Source organism: Manis pentadactyla, chromosome 14 (assembly GCF_030020395.1).
Source record: "Manis pentadactyla isolate mManPen7 chromosome 14, mManPen7.hap1, whole genome shotgun sequence".
Classification (NCBI taxonomy): domain Eukaryota; kingdom Metazoa; phylum Chordata; class Mammalia; order Pholidota; family Manidae; genus Manis; species Manis pentadactyla.
The window spans coordinates 67,228,882-67,251,201 of NC_080032.1; the positions used below are offsets into that span (position 1 = coordinate 67,228,882).

At 39.4% G+C, this 22,320-nt stretch overlaps 1 protein-coding gene across 6 annotated transcripts in view; it reads right to left on the reverse strand.

Moving 5' to 3' along the window:
• The window catches only part of LOC130680517 (uncharacterized), a 634,026-nt gene that overhangs the window by 201,381 nt on the left and 410,325 nt on the right, over window positions 1–22,320 (reverse strand). The window contains exons 1-2 of one of the 6 annotated variants that reach the window (XM_057491208.1): window positions 1,146–1,707; window positions 306–383 (exon numbers count right to left, since the gene is read on the reverse strand). The exons of 1 other annotated variant lie outside the window; for it this stretch is intronic. In XM_057491208.1, coding sequence (XP_057347191.1) covers window positions 306–383; window positions 1,146–1,419 — 352 coding nt within the window. In that variant the 5' untranslated portion in view covers window positions 1,420–1,707. Of the gene's footprint in view, window positions 1–305; window positions 384–1,145; window positions 1,708–22,320 lie in introns of those variants that run through there. 4 more of the 6 variants (XM_057491207.1, XM_057491210.1, XM_057491209.1 and 1 more) reach the window with 4 other exon arrangements.

The window sequence follows — 22,320 nt, forward strand, 5'->3', positions numbered from 1 at the left end:
CTGAACTCCTGCGCGCTGACCCGTTTGGGAAGCACAGAAGGCCCCCAAGCCCCTGCGGATGCACCCTCGCAGCGACCATGCCCGCGTACCCAGAGACGGGACACCCAAACCGTTACATTGCAGTCAGAGCAGCTGGCGGGCCTGGGGAGCTCCTGGATAAGACCTGGTCACCTTCCTGGTTGGGTAGTGCCTGCGCTGCCCATGGCTTTCCAACGCCCACGCACAGCTTTCCACTTTCCTCCCAGGGCCCATGCAACACCCCCAAACTCCCTGAACAAAAAGCCAACGGGTCGGCGGCTACCTACTATGAGCTGAGGCTGCTGCAAGTTGGCGAGGCCTGCGTGAGAACGAGGGAACCCTGGCAAGGTGGCGGCGGCAGGGGTCTAAGGGGGTCCGGCAGCGGAGAGCGCTCGGCGTCAGTGAACTTAAGTAAAGGCAGCGAAGGTCAGCGTCAGCGGGAAGAAGGCATTGGACGGCGGTGGTGGCGGCAGGCATCCGGGGCGGCTGTCAGCGGAAGGCACCGGTTGGCGGGGACAGGCGGGAGTCGGCCTCTGGGCTGGTGGCTGCGCTTTGGTGGGGGGAAGCTGCGTCGGAGGCCCTTGGCTTTCGCTGGCAGGGGCTGGGCGTCGGTTGCGGGCGGACTCCGTACCCTTACGACGTTGCCGCCCCTGCACCCCGGAACCGACACCGCCAACCGCCGCCAACCTCAGAGATCCGCTCCGCACAGACACCCGCGCCTCCCGCAGCTGCAGACGCCACGGCCCACGATGGAGCGCAGCCTGTCCACGCTGCGGCCCACTGCAGACACCGCATCCCGCCGCCTCGCCCTCGCCTCTGGCTGCGCCACCTGCCAACGGCAGCCTCGGAGGTCCGCCTCGCGCACAGACTCACGCGCCTCCCGCAGCTGGAGACGCCACGCCCCAACATGGAGACAGCCCGTCCACGCGGCGGCCCACTGCAGACCCCGCTCACCGCCGCCCGCTGCCGGCTCTCGGGGCGCACCTGCAGACGGAGGGCTGGACTGCGCCCCCGGCCGAAGACCACGCAGCGAGGCGCCCCAGCCTGCAGCCTCCCGCAGCGGACACCTTCTCGGCCCGATCCCTCCCGTACCCGATGCCGCCCGCCCCCTGGGGGTGGCCGCTTACCGTGAGCTGCCGCTGCGAGGAGCACAGGCCTGCGTGAGGAAGAGGGCGCCGGTCCCTGGCGAGGGAGGCCCCTGGAGCCGGCGGGAGGAAGCCGCAGGCGGTCGCTGTTGGAGGGCGCCTGGGCTTTGGCGAGCGACGGCGGCGGCGGCGGGGCGGGAGATACCAGCGGGCGGGCGCAGGCGGGAAGCTTCCTCTGCTGGGTCTGGCTGAGCACTTTTGGAAAGAAACATGGCGGGCACCGGAAGCGGGCGGTGCCGGCCGGCGGGACGAGCATGCGCGGCGTCGGCTGCGAGCGGACCCCGCCCCCTCAGGGCGCTGCCCCGCCCCACAACAACGGAGAGCCGGCGCAGCAATCCTACCCTCCCCTCTCGGTGCAGCGTCCCTGTGAAATAAAAGGAGATGAGAAAACTGCAAAAGGAAACCGAGGAGGAGTTTATCTAGAAGATAGAGAATTAAGGGGCAGGTGCTGTGAGAGTAAAAGAGAATAACTTTTCAGATTGCATGTACGGGAATGTTTAGTATAATCTTCAGAACTACCATCAAGTAAATGAAATTAGGCATGGAAAAGTGATCTTGAGAAATGTCATTACTGGTAATTAAATAATCTTTCCTAAAATTCTTCAAGAGATACCAATAAACATAGAAAGCCCCTTCTTATTACTCATGGTTTCACACCTGTGCGTCTATGAAAGCAATTCAGTCTGGCAGTGTGACCCTGTGGAGTGTTAGAATATTTCAGGGTATCACTGAACTCACCCATCACAAACTCACCGTCATTCCCCTCTGATGCCAGTGCCAAAGTACACATCGTCTTATGTTCTGAGTCCCGGTAAAAATCATTTGTATCTGCCCAGTTCTAGAGAAAAAGCCCTTATTTTCCTTGTCTCTCCCCTTAGAACCTGATTATTTATTTAATTACACTGTTCTATAGATTCCATAAACTTCTTTCCAGTTCATTCAAATTGTGACCCCCACAGCCCTGGGCTATGGTCCAGGTTGCAGACCTCTCTGACCTGCAGTACCCAAAGATTCTAAATGCTCATTTCCGTCTCCTTTGTCTCTTAACCTGCAGTCTGTTCTTTACAATGAAATAGCCAATATGATCTTCACCATTCTATATATTGATGGTGACCTTCTATTGCTCCAAAAAACTTAAGTGATTTCTTGCTCTTTGGGAGGAGCGCAAGGTCCCTTCACCTTGTTCTTATCTCTGAAGCTTCATACCTCACTGGTCACCCACCTCGGATTGTTAACTCGTTGACATACCAAATATTTTCTTCTCTCCAGCTAGCCATGCTCTCTTCAGCTTGTGAGACGGTGTCCTCTTTGTGTAAGATGCACTTATTCTTCCCACCTCACACCTGCCTTACCTGACCTTGCTTGTGCTCATTGTTCAGGGTCCCATCCACGGTGCCATCCTTGAAAGAAGCCTCCACCGTCCTTTTCTCTCAGGTCTGATTTAGTGCGCCCTGATCGTAGTGGCCATGTTTACCGGTCTTCTTCACCAGACTGAAGCTCTGTAGGAACACAGGTCATGTATTTCTCATTTAGGATTGTGAAGAAACAAACAGAAGAACAAAACCCACAAAAACAACAGTGAAACTCAGTGAGGGGCTCATCTAGCATTCAATAAACATTTGTTGAAGTAAAATTAAAATAAACTTCATGTATTCTGCCTTTCCATGCAATAGTAAATATGCCAAATGCTAAGTTAAATGCATCTATCACTTCCCTGCTAGCCTGGGATTGGCTGAGATTTTGTTACTTGTCAGTATGTCTCAGAACATAAAATTTATCAGGCTCATTGTTGTGTGCTAGACAAATACATACTGAATGCTGGTACATACTAGGCATTAAAGAATAATTGCTTTCCAAGGAGCAGTACGAAAGAACATTTTTTCATTAGCTTATTACTAGGAGCACAAGAATAATCAAACCTTTACAAAAAATAATATTCTTAAGTAATTTGTCAGAATACAGTCTTTAATTTCCCCAGTAAAGTTGCACTTGTCAGCCCAGGTTTCTGTATTCTGAGACCTCTTTATAATATGCTGGGAGAACAAATGGACTGTAATGATAATAATTTAATTTTTATAATTGGTGTCGTGCTTTCACCTAGCAGACCATTACAATATCAATTGGCTATTAAATAAATGTATTGTCCAAACACACTTTACATTAGAATTATGAACATAGCCTCGGTATTCTCACATGTCAGGCCTACGTTCTTGCCACATTTTGAGGTCATGTACCACTGTGTTGGATTTTCTTTATTCTTGAATGTGGCTCCTTGAAATGTCAGATTCTAAGTTATTTGCTTTTCTTTTTGTTAGCAATCTTCTTAAAAATGGAAATATAAAGTGAGCATGGAATACCAGAAAACAAGATATCTTTTGATCATTAAGTTCAGTTTTTTAAGCTTTTTTAAAGTGTAATACACATAAGCATACACTTCTAAAATGAGTTCGTATTCTCACTGTGTTTTCACAGCCTTTACATAATTGTGTAAAAGCCATCAAACTCATGAAGCAGAACTTTACCATCGCAACTAAGACCCACCTTGTTCTAGTCACTAATCCACCACTCCCAAGGTTAACCACTATCCTGATTTTAAACACAATAGATCTGTTTTGTTTGTTTTAACCTTAACATAAATGAAATCATACAGCATGTACTTTTTTGTGTCTATTTCTTTCCCACTCAAATTGTGTTAATGAGACATCTGTACTGTTACATGTAGTTGTAGATTATTGTCATGGCTGTGCAGTATTCCATTATTTGCATGTAGTACAATTTATTTTCCCATTATATCAATAGACATTTGAGGAATTATCAGTTTGGGCTATTATAAATAGTTCTATTTTGAACATATATGTATTTCTGTTAAGTGTATACCCCAGAATGGAATTTCTGGATCACAGGATATGCATATATTTAACTTTGGTACATAGAGTTAAACAATTTTCAAAGAGGCATTACCAATCTGCTCACCTGCAGGCAGTATGTGAGAGTCTGGTTTCTCCACATGCTTCTCAACACTTGCTATTACATTGTTATTATTCTTATTGATATTATTAGTATAATTATATAAACTTCAGCCATCCTGCAAAGTTGTGGCATAGGTATATGTTGTTCTAATTTGTATTTCCCCGATGATTAAGTTACTAAAGTGCCTTTTATATATTACTGGACATTTGGGTGCCCTTTTTTGGGGATGTATCTGTTCAGGTTCTCTGCCCATCTTTTGCTAGTTTCGATGTCCTTTTCAAATAGATTTGTGGAGGATCTTTATCTTTTGTTGGATTTACATATTGCAAATATGTTATTCTACCCTTTGGATTTTTTTTTCCCCCCCATAGTGCTATATTTTGGGTTTTTTTTGTTTTTTTGTGTTTTTTTTCTGGTTCCTGGATACATTTTGTTTTTTATTTTTTATTTTTTTTTTAGATAATTATTTTTATAGAAGGGTAGTTGACACACAGCATTACATTAGTTTCAGGGGTACAACACAGTGATTCAACATTTATATACATGATAATTCTAGGTACCAGCTATCACCATACCAAGTTGTTACAATATTTTGACTATATTCCTTATGCTATACATTACATCCCGGTTACTTATTTATTTTAAAATTGGAAGTGTGTATATATACATATATATATATTGTGTGTGTGTGAGGGCCTCTCTCATATTTATTGATCAAATGGTTGTTAACAACAATAAAATTCTGTATAGTGGGGTCAATGATCAACGCACAATCATTAATCCCCCCAAGCCTAATTTTCATCAGTCTCCAATCTTCTGAAGCATATCGAACAAGTTCTTACATGGAGTACAAATTCTTACATAGTGAATAAGTTACATGGTGAACCTTACAAGGGCAGTCATCACAGAAGCTTTCGGTTTTGCTCATGCATTATGAACTATAAACAGTCAGTTCAAATATGAATATTCATTTGATTTTAATACTTGATTTATATGTGGATACCACATTTCTCTCTTTATCATTATTATTTTTAATAAAATGCTGAAGTGGTAGGTAGATACAGGATAAAAGTAGAAAACATAGTTTACTGTTGAAAGAGAGCAAATATAGATGATCAGGTGTGTGCCTGTAGACTATGTGTTAATCCAAGCTAGACAAGGGCAATAAAACATCCACGTATGCAGAAGATTTCTCTCAGAAAAGGGGGATGAGGTTCTAAGCCTCACCTCTGTTGATCCCCAATTTCTCACCTGATGGCCCCCCTGCGACTGTGCCTGTCTTAGGTTGTTCCTCCCTTGAGGAATCTTACCCGTCTCTGGCTAACCAGTCATCTTCCGGGGCCATACAGGGAAATGTAAAGTTGGTAAGTGAGAGAGAAGCCTTATTGTTTGAAAAGGTTAGCTTTTTACTTCTTTGCATATTTATGCCCTGTGGCTTCTATGCCCAGCATTTGTCTTGAGGTGTCTTTACCACTTGGAAGAATTATGATACTCGGTAAATTCGATATGCAGCACGAATTCTATTTAAGGTTTGTAATTAGGAAGGAAGAAGAAAAGCTATAGAAGTAGCAGGCAGAAGAAAACATGGGAAGGTTGATTATTTCTTTAACATATCTTCTTGTAGAGTAACTTCAGCATGTATAGGTTTTAAGCTACTAATTAAATTGCGCACACACATTAACATAATAGGAGTACAGTTACATAACCAAAGCATACCTGTAATTACCAGCCATCTCCAGTGAAACCAAGAAAACCAGTTAGGCACCTTAGGCATTTGTGAAAACTTGTCTATGATATGGTGGATATTGTCCAACTGAACTTGAACAGTCTGAGAGAACTCAGACAAATTAAAACAACCCATTCCTGGGGACTGTTCACATCCCATATGTTCTTTTAACAGTAAATAGTCTGTAGTTGTAAGATTTTGGAGCGCTACAATTTGCACTTCTCCTAATTCTTGGTTGAGTTCCAACAGTATACATCCAGTCAAATTTGTTGTTTTACTGTATGCACAGGCCAGCTTAGATATCTCCTTCCTCATTCCCATGGCAAGTCCAGGAACTGGTGGGATGAGTGCATTTACAGCTGTAGCAGTGCGTGGATCTTTGTTGGGGTTTTTTTGATGATCATCTTCTGGCATGAGTCTTCCCGAGAGTGCTGATGTTGGAAGTTCTATTTTATGTCGTATCTTAGTTCATTTTCGGGGTAGCAAAATTAGGCTTTGATCCTCTGTATAAACACAAACAGATCCTTTGCCTACACTTTTATATGCCATTTATATCATTGTGTAGAACACATTGGAGGTAACCACACAGGAACTGCTGTTTTTTGTTGTCTTTTGTTTTTTTTCTTATCATTAATCTACACTTATATGACGAATAATTTGTTTACTAGGCTCGCCCCTATACCAGGTCCCCCCTATATACCCCTTTACAGTCACTGACCATCAGCATAGCAAAATGTTGTAGAATCACTACTTGTCTTCTCTGTGTTGTACAGCCCTCCCCTTTCTCCCACACCCCTATGCATGCTAATCTTAATGCACCCCTTTTTCTCCCCCCTTATCCCTCCCTACGATCCCATTCTCGCCAGTCCCTTTCCCTTTGGTACCTGTTAGTCCATTCTTGAGTTCTGTGATTCTGCTGCTGTTTTGTTCCTTCAGTTTTTCCTTTGTTCTTATACTCCACAGATGAGTGAGATCATTTGGTATTTCTCTTTCTCCGCTTGGCTTGTTTCACTGAGCATAACACCCTCCGGCTCCATCCATGTTGCTGCAAATGGTAGGATTTGCCCTTTTCTTATGGCTGAGTAGTATTCCATTGTGTATATGTACCACTGCTTCTTTATACATTCATCTATCGATGGACATTTAGGTTGCTTCCAATTCTTGGCTATTGTAAATAGTGCTGCAATAAACACAGGGGTGCATTGGTCTTTCTCATACTCGATTGCTGCATTCTTAGGGTAAATTCCTAGGAGTGTAATTCCTGGGTCAAATGGTATGTCTGTTTTGAGCATTTTGATGTACCTCCATAGTGCTTTCCACAATGGTTGAACTGATTTAAATTCCCACCAGCAGTGTAGGAGGATTCCCCTTTCTCCACAGCCTCGCCAACATTTGTTGTTGTTTGTCTTTTGGATGGCAGCCATCCTTACTGGTATGAGGTGATATCTCATTGTAGTTTTAATTTGCATTTCTCTGATTATTAGTGATGTGGAGCATCTTTTTATGTGTCTGTTGGCCATCTGTATTTCTTTTTTGGAGAACCATCTGTTCAGTTCCTCTGCATATTTTTTAATTGGGTTATTTATTTTTTGTTTGTTGAGGCGTGCGAGCTCTTTATATATTCTGGAGGTCAATCCTTTATCGGATGTGTCCTTTTCAAATATATTCTCAAATACTGTAGGGTTGCTTTTTGTTCTATTGATGGTGACTTTTGCTGTACAGAAGCTTTTCAGCTTAATATACTCCCACTTGTTCATTTTTGCTGTTGTTTTCCTTGCCCGGGGAGATATATTCAAGAAGAAGTCACTCGTGTTTATGTCTAAGAGGTTTTTGCCTATGTTTTTTTCCAAGAGTTTAATGATTTCATGACTTACATTCAGGTCTTTGATCCATTTTGAGTTTACTTTTGTATATGGGGTTAGACAATGGTCCAGTTTCATTCTCCTACATGTAGCTGTCCAGTTTTGCCAGCACCATCTGTTGAAGAGACTGTCATTTCCCCATTGTATGTCCATGGCTCCTTTATCAAATATTAATTGACCATATATGTCTGGGTTAATGTCTGGATTCTCTAGTCTGTTCCATTGGTCTGTGGCTCTGTTCTTGTTCCAGTACCAAATTGTCTTGATTACTATGGCTTTATAGTAGAGCTTGAAGTTGGGGAGTGAGATCCCCCCTACTTTATTCTTCTTTCTCAGGATTGCTTTCGTACTCGGGGTCTTTGGTGTTTCCATACGAATTTTTGAATTATTTGTTCCTGTTAATTGAAGAATGTTGCTGGTAGTTTCATAGGGATTGCATCAAATCTGTATATTGCTTTGGGCAGGATGACCATTTTGACGATATTAATTTTTCCTAGCCAAGAGAATGGGATGAGTTTCCATCTCTTAGTGTCCCTTTAATTTCTCTTAAGAGTGACTTGTAGTTTTAGTCTTTCACTTCTTTGGTTAGGTTTATTCCTAGGTATTTTTTTTTTGGATGCAATTGTGAATGGAGTTGTTTTCCTGATTTCTCTTTCTGTTGGTTCATTGTTAGTGTATAGGAAAGCCACAGATTTCTGTGTGTTGGTTTTGTATCCTGCAACTTTGCTGTATTCCGATATCAGTTCTAGTAGTTTTGGGGTGGAGTCTTTAGGGTTTTTTATGTACAGTATCATGTCATCTGCAAATAGTGACAGTTTAACTTCTTCTTTACCAATATGGATTCCTTATATTTCTTTGTTTTGTCTGATTGCCGTGGCTAGGACCTCCAGTACTATGTTAAATAACAGTGGGGAGAGTGGGCATCCCTGTCTAATTCCCGATCTCAGAGGAAAAGCTTTCAGCTTCACGCTGTTCAATATAATGTTGGCTGTGGGTTTATCATAGATGGCCTTCATTATGTTGAGGTACTTGCCCTCTATTCCCATTTTGCTGAGAGTTTTTATCATGAATGGATGTTGAACTTTGTCAAATGCTTTTTCAGCATCTATGGAGATGGTCATGTGGTTTTTGTCTTTCTTTTTGTTGATGTGGTGGATGATGTTGATGGACTTTTGAATGTTGTGCCATCCTTGCATCCCTGGAATGAATGCCACTTGGTCATGGTGTACGATCCTTTTAATGTATTTTTGAATTCGGTTTGCTAATATTTTGTTGAGTATTTTTGCATCTACATTCATCAGGGATATTGGTCTGTAGTTTTCTTTTTTGGTGGGGTCTTTGCCTGGTTTTGGTATTAGGGTGATGTTAGCTTCATAGAATGAGTTTGGGAGTATCCCCTCCTCTTCTATTTTTTGGAAAACTTTAATGAGAATGGGCATTATGTCTTCCCTGTAAGTCTGATAAAATTCTGAGGTAAATCCATCTGGCCCAGGGGTTTTGTTCTTTGGTAGTTTTTTGATTACCGCTTCAATTTCGTTGCTGGTAATTGGTCTGTTTGGATTTTCTGTTTCTTTCTGGGTCAGTCTTGGAAGGTTGTATTTTTCTAGGAAGTTGTCCATTTCTCCTAGGTTTCCCAGTTTGTTAGCATATAGGTTTTCATAGTATTCTCTAATAATTCTTTGTATTTCTGTGGGGTCCGTCGTGATTTTTCCTTTCTCGTTTCTGATACTGTTGATTTGTGTTGACTCTCTTTCCCTCTTAATAAGTCTGGCTAGAGGCTTATCTATTTTTTTTATTTTCTTGAAGAACCAGCTCATGGTTTCAATGATTTTTGCAAATGTTTTATTCTTCTCAATTTTATTTATTTCTTCTCTGATCTTTATTATGTCTCTCCTTCTGCTGACCTTAGGCCTCATTTGTTCTTCTTTTTCCAATTTCGATAATTGTGACATTAGACCATTCATTTGGGCTTGTTCTTCCTTTTTTAAATATGCTTGGATTGCTATATACTTTCCTCTTAAGACTGCTTTTGCTGTGTCCCACAGAAGTTGGGGCTTAGTGTTGTTGTCGTTTGTTTCCATATATTGCTGGATCTCCATTTTGATTTGGTCATTGATCCATTGATTATTTAGGAGCATGTTGTTAAGCCTCCATGTGTTTGTGAGCCTCTTTGCTTTCTTTGTACAGTTTATTTCTAGTTTTATACCTTTGTGGTCTGAAAAGTTGTTTGGTAGGATTTCAATCTTTTGGAATTTACTGAGGCTCTTTTTGTGGCCTAGTATGTGGTCTATTCTGGAGAATGTTCCTTGTGCACTTGAGAAGAATGTGTATACTGTTGCTTTTCAATGTAGAATTCTGTAGATGTCCATTAGGTCCATCTGTTCTAGTGTGTTGTTCAGTGCCTCTGTGTCCTTACTTATTTTCTGTCTGGTGGATCTGTCCTTTGGAGTGAGTGATGTGTTGAAGTGTCCTAGAATGAATGCATTGCATTCTATTTCCTCCTTTAGTTCTGTTAATATTTGTTTCAGGTATGTTGGTGCTCCTGTATTGGGTGCATATATATTTATAATGGTTATATCCTCATGATGGACTGAGCCCTTTATCATTATGCAATGTCCTTCTTTGTCGTTTGTTACTTTCTTTATTTTGTAGTCTGTTTTGTCTGATACCAGAGTTACAACACCTGCTTTCTTCTCTTTGTTGTTTGCATGAAATATCTTTTTCCATCCCTTGACTTTAAGTCTGTGCATGTCTTTGGGTTTGAGGTGAGTCTCTTGTAAGCAGCATATGGATGGTTCTTGCTTTTTTATCCATTCTATTACTCTGTGTCTTTTGATTGGTGCATTCAGTCCATTTACATTTAGGGTGATTATTGAAAGGTATGAATTTATTGCCATTGCAGGCTTTAAGTTTGTGGTTACCAAAGGTTCAGGGTTAGCTTCTTTACTATCTTACTGTCTAACTTAACTCATTGTTGAGCTATTATAAATGCGGTCTGATGATTCTTTATTTCTCTCCCTTCTTATTCCTCCTCCTCCCTTCTTCATATGTTGGGTGTTTTGTTCTGTGCTCTTTTTAGGAGTGCTCCCATCTAGAGCAGTCCCTGTAGGATGCCCTGAAGAGGTGGTTTGTGGGAGGCAAATTCCCTCAACTTTTGCTTATCTGGGAATTGTTTAATCCCTCCTTCATATTTAAATGATATTCATGCTGGATACAGTAGTCTTGGTTCGAGGCCCTTCTGTTTCATTGCATTAAGTATATCTTGCCATTCTCTTCTGGCCTGTAGGGTTTCTGTTGAGAAATCTGATGATAGCCTCATGTGTTTTCCTTTTTAGGTAACCTTTTTTTTCTCTCTGGCTGCCTTTAATACTTTGTCCTTGTCTTTGATCTTTGCCATTTTAATTATTATGTGTCTTGGTGTTGCCCTCCTTTTATCCCTTGTCATGGGAGTTCTGTGTACCTCTGTGGTCTGAGAGGCCATTGCTTCCCCTAGTTTGGGGAAGTGTTCTGCAATTATTTTTTCAAAGACACTTTCTATCCCTTTTTCTCTCTTCTTCTTCTTCTGGTATCCCTATAATGCATATATTGTTCCTTTTTGATTGGTCACTCAGCTCTCTTATAATTCTTTCATTCCTGGAGATCCTTTTATCTCTCTCTGCATCAGCTTCTCTGCGTTCCTGTTCTCTGTTTTCTAGTCCATTAATGGTCTCTTGCATCTCGTCCATTCTGTTTTGAAGTCCTTCCAGAGCTTGTTTTATTTCTGTATTCTCCTTCCTTAGTTCTTGGATATTTCTCTGCAAGTCCATCAGCATGGTTATGACTTTTGTTTTGAATTCTTTTTCAGGAAGACTGGCTAAATCTATCTCCCCAGGTTCCTTCTCAGGGGAAGATGTAGCAGATGCCGAAGCTGTCTGGGTTAGTCTTGTCTGGATCATAGTTTTTTGCCTTTTCATGTTGACAGGTGCTATTGACTGTCAGCTGGGAGGGCCAAACTTTTCACTTGCTACTGGCCTTTCTTTACTGGGACAATTGCGACCCCTAGTGGCTTGTGTTGTGTAATTGAGTGTAGGCTGGGTCTTTGTGTCTTTCCCGGCCGAAGTGTAAGAATTTTCCTTTCTGCCTTTCTGTGGGTGTGCTTTGCCTTAGGCTGTTTCTCTGCTTTTGCACCGCCTGGAGGTGTAATGAACGGGGGAGGGGGGCTGTTTGGCTGTTTAGCTCTGTGAGGGGTCTTGGAGCTGTTGCCCAGGGTGTTAGTGCGCCGGTTTTCCCTGTAATTTCCAGCCACTGGGCTGTGACCTATGCTGTTTCCATCCAGCTGTTAAGTCCCTGTCCCTTTAAGACTTTAAAAAAGTCCCCGCTTTTCTTTGTCACAGGGCACCCTGTGTCTTTTCGGCACCCGCTCAGAGGTCTTGCTGCCCTATTTCCCTAGTTTCCAGCCCTCCACACATGCACTGTGCCTGCGGTCTGGTGCGGGTGGCTGCGGCTGGCTGTTTAGCAGTTCTGGGCTCCCTCTCCCTCCTGCCGGGAGCTGGGGGGAGGTGTGCTCGGGTCCCGCCGGGCCGGGGCTTGTATCTTACCCCTTTCACCAGGCGCTGTGTTCTCGCTGGTGTAGTTGTAGTCTGGCTGTTGTCCTATGTCTTCTGGTCTCTCTTTTAGGATTAGCTGTATTTGTTGTATTTTCAAAAATATATATGTTTTAGGGAGGAGTTTCCCACTGTCCTACTCACGTCGCCATGTTGGCTCTGCCACGTTATAGTGGTATATTTTGATAAATAGAATTTCTTAAGGGAAAACTAGACCAATTCACTGGACTTTTTGTCATTATGGTTAGTGTGAAGATTAATTTCCATAAGCTGCACCTTAAAATAAAATATTTTGAAAACTATTTAAACAAAGTAACAAGTATTTGGACTTCAGACCTATTTTGGTCACTGGATCTTATGTATGGCATGATCTTAGACAAAGTAATTAATTTCTCCTTGCTTCTATTTACTCATTGTACAATAGACACAAGAAAAAAATATATGTATTTCCTCTACTGAATGCAAAATAAAATAAAATGTATAATGATCGTGAAATGTCTCTGTAAACTGCAAAAAACAACATAAATCAAAGACAATGATAAAAAGAACTGTGTGATTTTCCCGTCATAGGCATAAGAGATCTATGTGCCCTAACTTATGCCATGACCTTCAGTCAGTGTTCAACTTGCAGAAAATAATTAATAGATTGGCAAACCAGAGTACATTTCATCAATCTGTAGGTACCTCTAATATTGTTAATTTGAATGGAATCTCTTTAATCATAAGGTCAATCAGTTCTTTTCTGTATAATCAAAGACACTTAAATTTCATAGTAGTCTTATGGTTCTTGTTTGGATCCACCACTTCAAGCCCTGTGTCCTAGAGCCCATCAGTTCATACATGAGCTGGAGCCATGTGAACTAAGAAACAATATGACCATAAAGTATTACCATTTTATAGAATCATATTTTTCAAATATTTAATATATTTATGAAACTATATGTCTGTTCATTTAGTTGTGCTGTACATTCAATGAACACTTATTAAGAATTTAAGTTAATATTGGTCAGGATAAGCTGGATGATGATTCATAAAAAGTAACTGCAACCTTTTAGTAGCTTAAAACATCAAAGTGATTTTTTGCTCATGCTATGCTACATCTCTGTCTCAAGTGAGTTGCTATCTCTGATTCATGTTTTTCTCACTCTCAGGCCGAGCTGAAGGGCCAGCCACCAATTAGAGCTTTGTTAGCTGTGGAAATGATAATGGTGTTCTGAAGAGTCTCTTTTCAGAGATGATCCATCCAAAATATGATATAGGTCTTTTTGTTCACAACTTGCTGACCGTAAGTAGAAACACCATTCTACCCACACAAAAGAGGGCTAACAAATGTAAACTTACATGGCTGAAGGGTGGAGAGCTGGAATATCTGGTGAACAGAAGTAATGATGGTTTGTACTATCCTGTACATACCGAAGGGTCGCTGGAGAACCAAAATGAAAAAAGGCATGGCCTGTGTCTCTACAGTGACAAACAGAAAGTACACCCTACTGAGATGTGTGCAGTAACAGTTTGGTGGCTACACAAAGGAAAAAATGATAAACTCTTTTTTTGATGAGTTTGGAAAGACTTAAAGAAAGGGGAATAATGATCTGTGTCTTGAAGCATAAATAAGAGTTCAAAAGCAAAAATAAATTGGGGTAGCTAATTGTTAAAGATTCTATCAATGAGGGTATTTTATTGTTAGGAAGCAGGAAGTAGAGTGAATTACTGTTACTTCTTCTGGGTCTCCTGTTCATGGTACTCTATCTCAGGGTTTGAGTTTCTCACAGATACACAGAATTTGTTGCCAAATAAGGTGTGATAGAAGATAGTAAATATTAACTGGAAAGAAAAATGAGGAACTGTTCTTATACAACATTTTTATTGGCTTTTGTTAAAGCTTTTCTTGTTGCAAAATGCCTATCTCTTGCATAGTATGAAAATGCATTTGAATGGGTTTGCCCACCATAATCTACTTCAAAGACCAGTGAGTACATATATAGTGTAACAAACATTGGGAAACAAGACTTCACACAGTATTTTGTTTGTGGTATGTTTAGAGATTGATGTTTATGTTCATCATAACAAATGTCAAGTCCATAAAAGCTAATTGTAAAGGATAATTACAATTTGTATTGTAGTGACATTTCCTATGAAAAGAATTACAGTACATGTCAGGGAATCCATAAATAGGCTTCTTCCTGGAGGTAAAAACCAAACTTACAAATTTGCTTCAGTATATTAGGTAAGAAAAAAACAATGGCTATGTACCCGAAGAGTGCAGTGTGTTGATTGTGATTTTGTGTTAAGCTGATCATGTAGAAATTTCCCATTTGGATTAAAATTGTGAATCCACAGCTATGGAAAAATTTTAAAGGATGATTATTTTTTAAAAATTATTGAATTGCCTTGAGAATCGAAGGCCATGGGTAGAGTCCCTATCTTGCTTTCTGTTTTAGTCCTTAAGATCTAGTTACCAGCCACTCCCAGTCATCTTCATTCCTTAGGAAAGACTAGACCTTTCTATTTAGCAACCAATCCAGGAAATTGATTTCAGCACACTAACCACATCTTCCTTCTCTGTGTCACGCTTGTATGCTTTTGGTCCTGAAAAGAAGTAAATGTAGCCAAATTGTGGTTAGTGAAAATGACTTGCAAATATATAAATGGGAGGATTTGTGATGTAACTTTTCTTAGGTGGCACCAAAGGGGAACTGGGAATTTGTCAGGGGGCAGTTAGCTTGTCTGAATAGCTCTCCTCGAGCTCTGAAAGCCAACATCCCCAACTTCTCAAGCATCTCTTGGCATTCCCTCTGTCCTAACCAGGGTCTGCCTTCTCTTGGGGCCACCCAACAGGTCAGGCAAGCTGAGCTACGCTTGGTGCTTCTGTCCAGTCTATTTTCCTCCAGGAAACACACTCCCCTTTTCTCTCCATAGTCAAACCTGTAGCCGTTCTTTAAAACTCAGCCCAAGTCCTACCATAAAATCTTCAACTATGAGTGCTGGTTTCCATCTTTCTCAATTATTGAGAAGACTACTACACATTCCATATCAAATATAGATTGTCCTGTTTTCTAGTAATTTCATCTTTGTTGGATGGAGGGGTATTTCCCAAAGATATTAACCATTCCACCAGAGCAGAGACGGTATCTGCAAGTGTCTTTGAATTTCTAAGAGTCCAGCTCTGTGCTATATACTCAGGAAGAATGGATTGACTCGTTCAAAAGATTCTATTAAATGTATTCAACCAGTTCAATTTAATTTTCTTAGCTGTGTATTAAATTTCAGGAGTTAGGTGATGAAGGGGAGAAAGGCACTGGGAAGGTTGAGAGTATGTGGATTTTAAAGATGAAAACGGTGAGTTTAACTGGCTGAATTTATGATGTAGTTGACTAATGGGTTGAAGCTATACTTTTACAACTTTCCATATGTAAAGAGAGAACCACAGTGGCAGAACTTTTACAGTTACTCTTTCTAGCAGTTAATCTGGTTACCTAAATTTATAAAGGACTCAGAACCTTATGAAAAAATAAGAACCGGGGACTCCCATTTGGAAATCCATTTTCTATTATCTTAAAGCAGACCCAGGTTTCATGTTATAATTTCCACAAAGAAAGTTTTTGGTGGAAACACTCACCATTTAATTCCACAATAGCATCTATGCAGCCATTGACTCCTGAGAATTCCTCTTTAGTATTCTTTGTATAGTCTTTTTTCCATTTTCTTTTTTTGTTCATCATAGATGGAAGAAGTGTTATTTCATAAATAATAGTAAGAAGAGATTTATAGTGGCTGTAATTACATCATCCTTTTCAGGCATATTTAGCCAGGGCTGACTTATGACTTTAGGTCTCTCTCTGTCACACACACACACACACACACACACACACACACTCTCTCTCTCTCTCTCTCTCTCTGTCTCTCTCTCTCTCTCTCTCACTACTATCCTAGGTTCCTGAGAGGGGACACTAATTTGGGACTCATTTGCTCTAAACAGTGTCTTTAAAAAATTGCAAGATATATTACTTGAATTATTCTACATATTATAGCAACATATTTCTATAATTTAAAGATATATAAATAGCCTTTCAAAAGAAACTGTACATATATTACTAGTACTTTATTACTGTTGTAATTTTTCCCCCCTCTGTTCCCCTCTCTCCCCAGGTATTAATTTCCTGGCTCACAAAGTAGTTGAAAGCCCATCATTGGGGATTTTATTCTTTGGCTTCGTGATATGTACCCACAGAGAAGGGATTGAACAAATAATGCACAATGAATGAATAAACAATTGTGTAAACAGTTAATAGATAAAAATAAGCAAAAAAAAATCTATAATAACTGACCCTCTGCCTTTTAAATCAATTTAATTGAATCAAATTACTTTTGTTTCCTGGAAAAATTATACACCTGATGAAATAGATCAGGTTTCTTTTTCTGGATCAGCAACCACCATGCAGTGATGACTCTGAAGATTGTTTAATACATCTCTTGTGATCTAAATGACCTCTCCTGTAAAAAAGACTGTGACTTGTATGAATCAGCATGACATGTTTAAGGTCAGCATGTGGGCAGAGCAGACTCTCACCTCTTCAAGATTGCATTTAAAGTGTGAGAAAGTCTCTTCCTCATCAGCATAGAGCTCCCAATGGGGACATTCCCAGAGTGGACACCCTACTCCTTTCCCACCAAAAGGTCAGACAAAAGGTCTCCTGGTCTCCTGGTGCCTGGCACACTGGGCAATTTCCTGGAGCAGAAGATCACACCCACCTTCTCCTGAAATGTGCCTTGCATGTGGCTGTGACTACACAGGGCAGGGGACAGATCTCTCATGATACTGAACAGAATCAAATGTTGTGAAAGAAGTATTCAGGCTGAAACCGTCTAGGGGGTTGATCTGCTTTATAGAGTGTTAAAGAAAGACATGGTAACTAACTTCCCCAAATTCCCTTTCCAGGAAAGGCATTAGAACTTTCCAGTAGGCCAGGGGAAAAACTGAGCTACATAAGTTACTGTAGCATAAATAAAAATGGAAACCATTTACTGGATTTCTTCACCCTCAGAAGTGCCAGTGCAGTGTGTGCGGGGACAGAGCACCCACACGCGGTTTGAAGGAGTGACTGCAAGGTATCAGGAATGGAGTGAGGGAAAACTGGAGAAAAAAAGGAGCAGCCCAGGCACATTGGCCTAGATTTCTTTTGTTCTCTTTGTCCCAGTGTCTGAAATCTGGAATCTTTTATTAAAAGTGGGAGTACAGGTTGTTCACATACTAATCTTTGTCCATTAGGTTGTTTTCTACTCTCACTTCCCTGAGAGACAGCTGTACTGAGGAAATGGAAGCTTTGATCAGAAGCAGTAAGAGAGATAATTGTAGGGTTTAAAACATTTGGGGAGTGGGATGTAGAAGAAAGGAAAGTGACCAAGACGCATTTGGCGTGTGTGCAGATTTAGAGGGAAATGCGGTTGGAGGTGCCAGAGAATGTGATCTCTGACTTTCTGCCTCATGACCCTGTGCTCAGGGAAAACGGTAGGATGCCTTTCACGTCTGTATCTTTTGTCTGCTCTAAGTAGAGGATTAGAAGCTGAGCTATTATAATTAGAACTATGCCTTACCTCTGTGTATGTTATTCCTAGATTCATGAATGATTTTTACAACTTAATCACCATTTGTATTGTTTTTGTGGCAAAATATGTTCTCAGTTTCAAACAAGTGACTGGCTAAACAATAGTTGTAGGGAAACTTATTACAAGTTGGGATCTATTTATATTATATTTTAAGTTGGATGGCAAAATCTGGACAGTATGAAAGGACAGAGAAAATACCCTTCTTGAGAATAGAGAAACAGTTTAAATAGTATCTGAATAAGTTTTAAACAGAAAAGAATGACTATTAATACAATAGAAAAATCTGAAGAAGTGTTATCTGTCTGCTTATTTTACCATGGTGGGTGCTGGTGACACCTAAAATTTTATATAGACCTATTTAGAGGTTAACTGATGTAATAATATCACAGGTAAATAAAATTTCAGAGAAAACTTCAGAGAAGCAATGTCCAGCTAAGAAATTTAATTCTCAATCATACTTATGAAAACCTCGGCAAAATCCTCAGCACAACTGTGAAGCACTGTTTCTTTCCTCCATCCCTTCGAGCACTTATGTATTTAACAGTTTCTTTCTTTCCACCAGCCTCCTCTCCACCCTCTTGCCTCTTACCCTATACCTGATATCCAAAGAGTATTACTGTCAATGAAATCTATTTGAAAGTATCAGTCTGACACACAAATCACCATTTTGGGATTAGTAGATGACATCAATATTTCATTTGAGCCTTTTATGTAGACAAAAAATTACCACCTATTTGCATGATCTTTTCACATGGAACAGAAATTTTAACAACAAAAAAGACATAGTCTAAAAATAAAAGATGGTTTTTACCAATGACGTATCTTTATACTGACCCAGGCCACACCCCCCTACAGTTAAAATATTGTGCTGTTACTCATATTTTGTTGTAGACTGCTGAAAATTTTGTGATGATCTCACCCTTGGTTTGTGGTCAGATATTTAAGGATCTCTATTATTGAGCAAAGACCACAAAGTGTATAGTCAGAGAGAGCTGGGTTTGAATTTTGACTGTTATCTGATGGCTCTGTGATCAGAGGAAAGTGCTGTGAGCTCTGTCCTTGTCTCCTTCCCGGAAAATAGTGGTAATGAGAATGAGCGACAATTTAAACACACACACACACACACACACACACACACACACATAGACATCCAAGGCAGGGCCAAGTTACAAGACTTTGTAGCTTATTTTGGCCCCAAGAACCACTGACTGGCTGGCTTATATGAGGTTGAGTGACTTTTGTGAGTGATCTGGGATCCTAACTCATCAAGAAGCGGTGTGACTTTTTTCTAACATCTTTATCTTTCTGTGCTGTAATGTTTTTAGCAGTTAAATGGAGTTAGTAGTTCCTAGTTCTCAAGATTGTTGAGAAGGCAGATGGGAAAATGAGAGAATATGACAAAATATTCAATGTATAATAAACACATAATAAACTGTTAACAGATAATAGCTGGATTTTAATATTAAGAAAAAAATACATATTTATTGTGAGCATATTATATACTGGGTACCTGCTAAAAATCATTGCATACATTTTCTTATCACTGAGGTGTTGTTTGTGAAACCTAAAGACCAAATGAAAATGACTGACCTATTACTTTGCTTGTTTCCCTTATAGGCATTTATTTCATGTAATATTGATTAACAAGTATAGATATTTATTTAATATCTATATAATTATAGATAGTGAAACTTTACTAGCAATATCATAGTGCCATAGATATCTGATGTGGTTTTTCAGATATATTGTCTTACTCTTCATCTTTGTAATCTAAGGACTTGGGGACTATTGTGGTAAAGTGTCTGCATGTTGTTTAATTTTTATGCTCAGAACTTAGACTTGTGAGGAATTCCTGGTGTTTTGATTGTGATGATTTCTATCATACATCAATGGCAATACTGGCTCTATTCTACCTCTTTTGAAGTAATGAATGGGGAGTTGAGTCTGCTGAAGAATGCTTAAAATGTGGGAAAGGATGACAAAGATGGAAATTTGGTGGAAGGTATCCAAGATCTATGCTTTCAGGAAGTTTCTTCAATATCTTTCTAGTGAGATAGAAATCTCTCTGAAGTTAATAATCCCTTTAAGCAAGTTTTATTTTTTTTAATTTCATGGAAGAAGGGGCATTTCAGAGCTATACCAGAGAAGGGCAACAGGGAGAGTGGTCAGTAATGAAGAGAGAGGAGAAGAGTGAGAAGCTGCCATGTACTATCCCAGACAGGGGTCAGGAACTGAGTTCCCATGAAGAAAATGATTGTGAGAAGATTCTGGAACAAAGAGTTTGTAAAAAATGGTAGAAAATATTGATGGCCTTCATTACTACCTGATTGTATGTTGCAATGCAAATCTGTTATCTCCAGCTTGAATTCTAAGAATTCAAGACCTGTATGTCCACTTCTCTTTTGGATATTTCCATTCTTGGGTCCCACCAACATGTCAAACTCATGTTCAAAATGGAACTCCTGTTTATTCCTTTTATTCTGTATCACTTCTTAATTTTATTATTTCCTCATTGAATGGCCTTATTATCCTTGTCAAAAATTGACTGATCATAGATATATTAAGTTATTTCTGGTTTGTCAATTTTATTCCATTGATTTATGTATCTATCCTCATGTTAGTATCATATTATATTCATTACTGATGCATTGTAGTAAGTTTTGAAATTGGCAAGTCCTCCAACTTTGCTATTCATTTTCAATACATTTTGGCTACTCCAGATCCTAGGAATTTCCATATGAATTTTAGGATCAGTTGATCAATTTGTATGAAGAAATCAATGGTATTCTGATAGGAATTGTATTGAATCTGTAGAACAACTTGAGGAGTATTGCCATCTTAAAAATATTGAGTTCCAATCCATGAACATGAAATATATTTCCATTTGTCCTTTTGAATTTGTTTCAACAATGTCTTACAGTTTTCAGACTATAAGTTTTCTACTTCTGTTAAATTTATTTCTAAATTTTTGTACTTTTGATCTTATTATAAGTAGAATTGTTTTCTTAATTTCTTTTTTGGATTGTTCTTTGAAATGTAAAGAAATACAACTGATTTTTGCATATTGAATCATACTCTGCAAACTTTGCTGGACTTGTTTATTAGTTCTAATAGTTTTTTTTTTAAAGGCAATTCCTCAGGCTTTTCTATATAAAATATCATACAACATACAACTAAAGATAGTGTTATTTTCCTTCAAATCTGAATTGCTTTTATTTCATTCATCCTTGTGTAATTGTTCTGTCTAAATCTTCCAGTACAATATTGAGTAGAAGTGAGTGATGAGAGTGGAAATTTTTGTCTTGTTCCTGCTTTTAGAGGGAAAACATCCAATCTCTCACCACTGAGTATATCAGCTGTGGGTTTTTATAGGTGCCTTTTATCAGGTGAGTAAGTTTCTTTCTTTTCCTAGTTTGTTGAATGTTTTCATCATGCAACAGTGTTGGATTTTGTCAAATGCTTTTTCAGTGTCTATTGTAATGATCGTATGGTTTTCGGTTTTTTATTTTATTGATATGGTGTATTACATTAATTGATTTTCAGATGTTAAACTAACCTTGCATTCCAAGGGGAAATCCCACTTGTTCATGATGTTGCTGTACTTGACTTTTTTACTATTTTTGGAGGATTTTTTTCATCCATATTCACAATAGATATTGCTCTGATGTTTTCCTTTTTTTTGTGCGTTATCTTTAGTTTGGTATCAGGACAATGCTGGCCTCATACAATGAACTGGGAAGTGGTTCTTCCTCTTCTATTTTTTGGAAGAGTTTGTGAAAAACTGGCATTAAGTCTTCTTTAAATGTTTTAGTAGAATTCACCAGTGAAGCATGAACACTTGGAATTTTCTTTGTAGATAATTTTTGGATTATGAATTAAATCTCTTCACTAGTTATAGTCCTAGTCAGAGTGTGTATTTCTTTTTGACTCAGTTTTGTCACTTTGTACCTTTCTAGGAATTTGAAAGTCCATTTCTTCTAAGTTTTCTAATTTATTGGCATACAACTCTTCATAGTATTCCTTTATAATCCATTATATTTCTATAAGTTGGCAGTAATGTTCCCTCTTTCATTTATGATTTTAGTAAGTTGAGTCTTCTCTCTTTTACTAGGTCAATCTAGTGAGAAGTTTGTCAACTTTGTTGATCCTTTCGAAGAACAATATTTAGTTGTGTTGATCCTTCCAAATTGCTTACATATTCCCTGATTCATTCATGTTCTTGTAATCTTTGTTATTTCCTTCTTCCTGCTTATTTTATATTTAATTTGTTATCTTTTCCCACCATCTTAAGGTGGAAGATTAGGTTATTGATTTGGAATATTTCTTTTTTTAAAAAAATATGTGCATTTATGAACAATGCCTTCACTGTGTTCATGAGTTCTCACATGCTGTGTTTTCATTTTCATTCA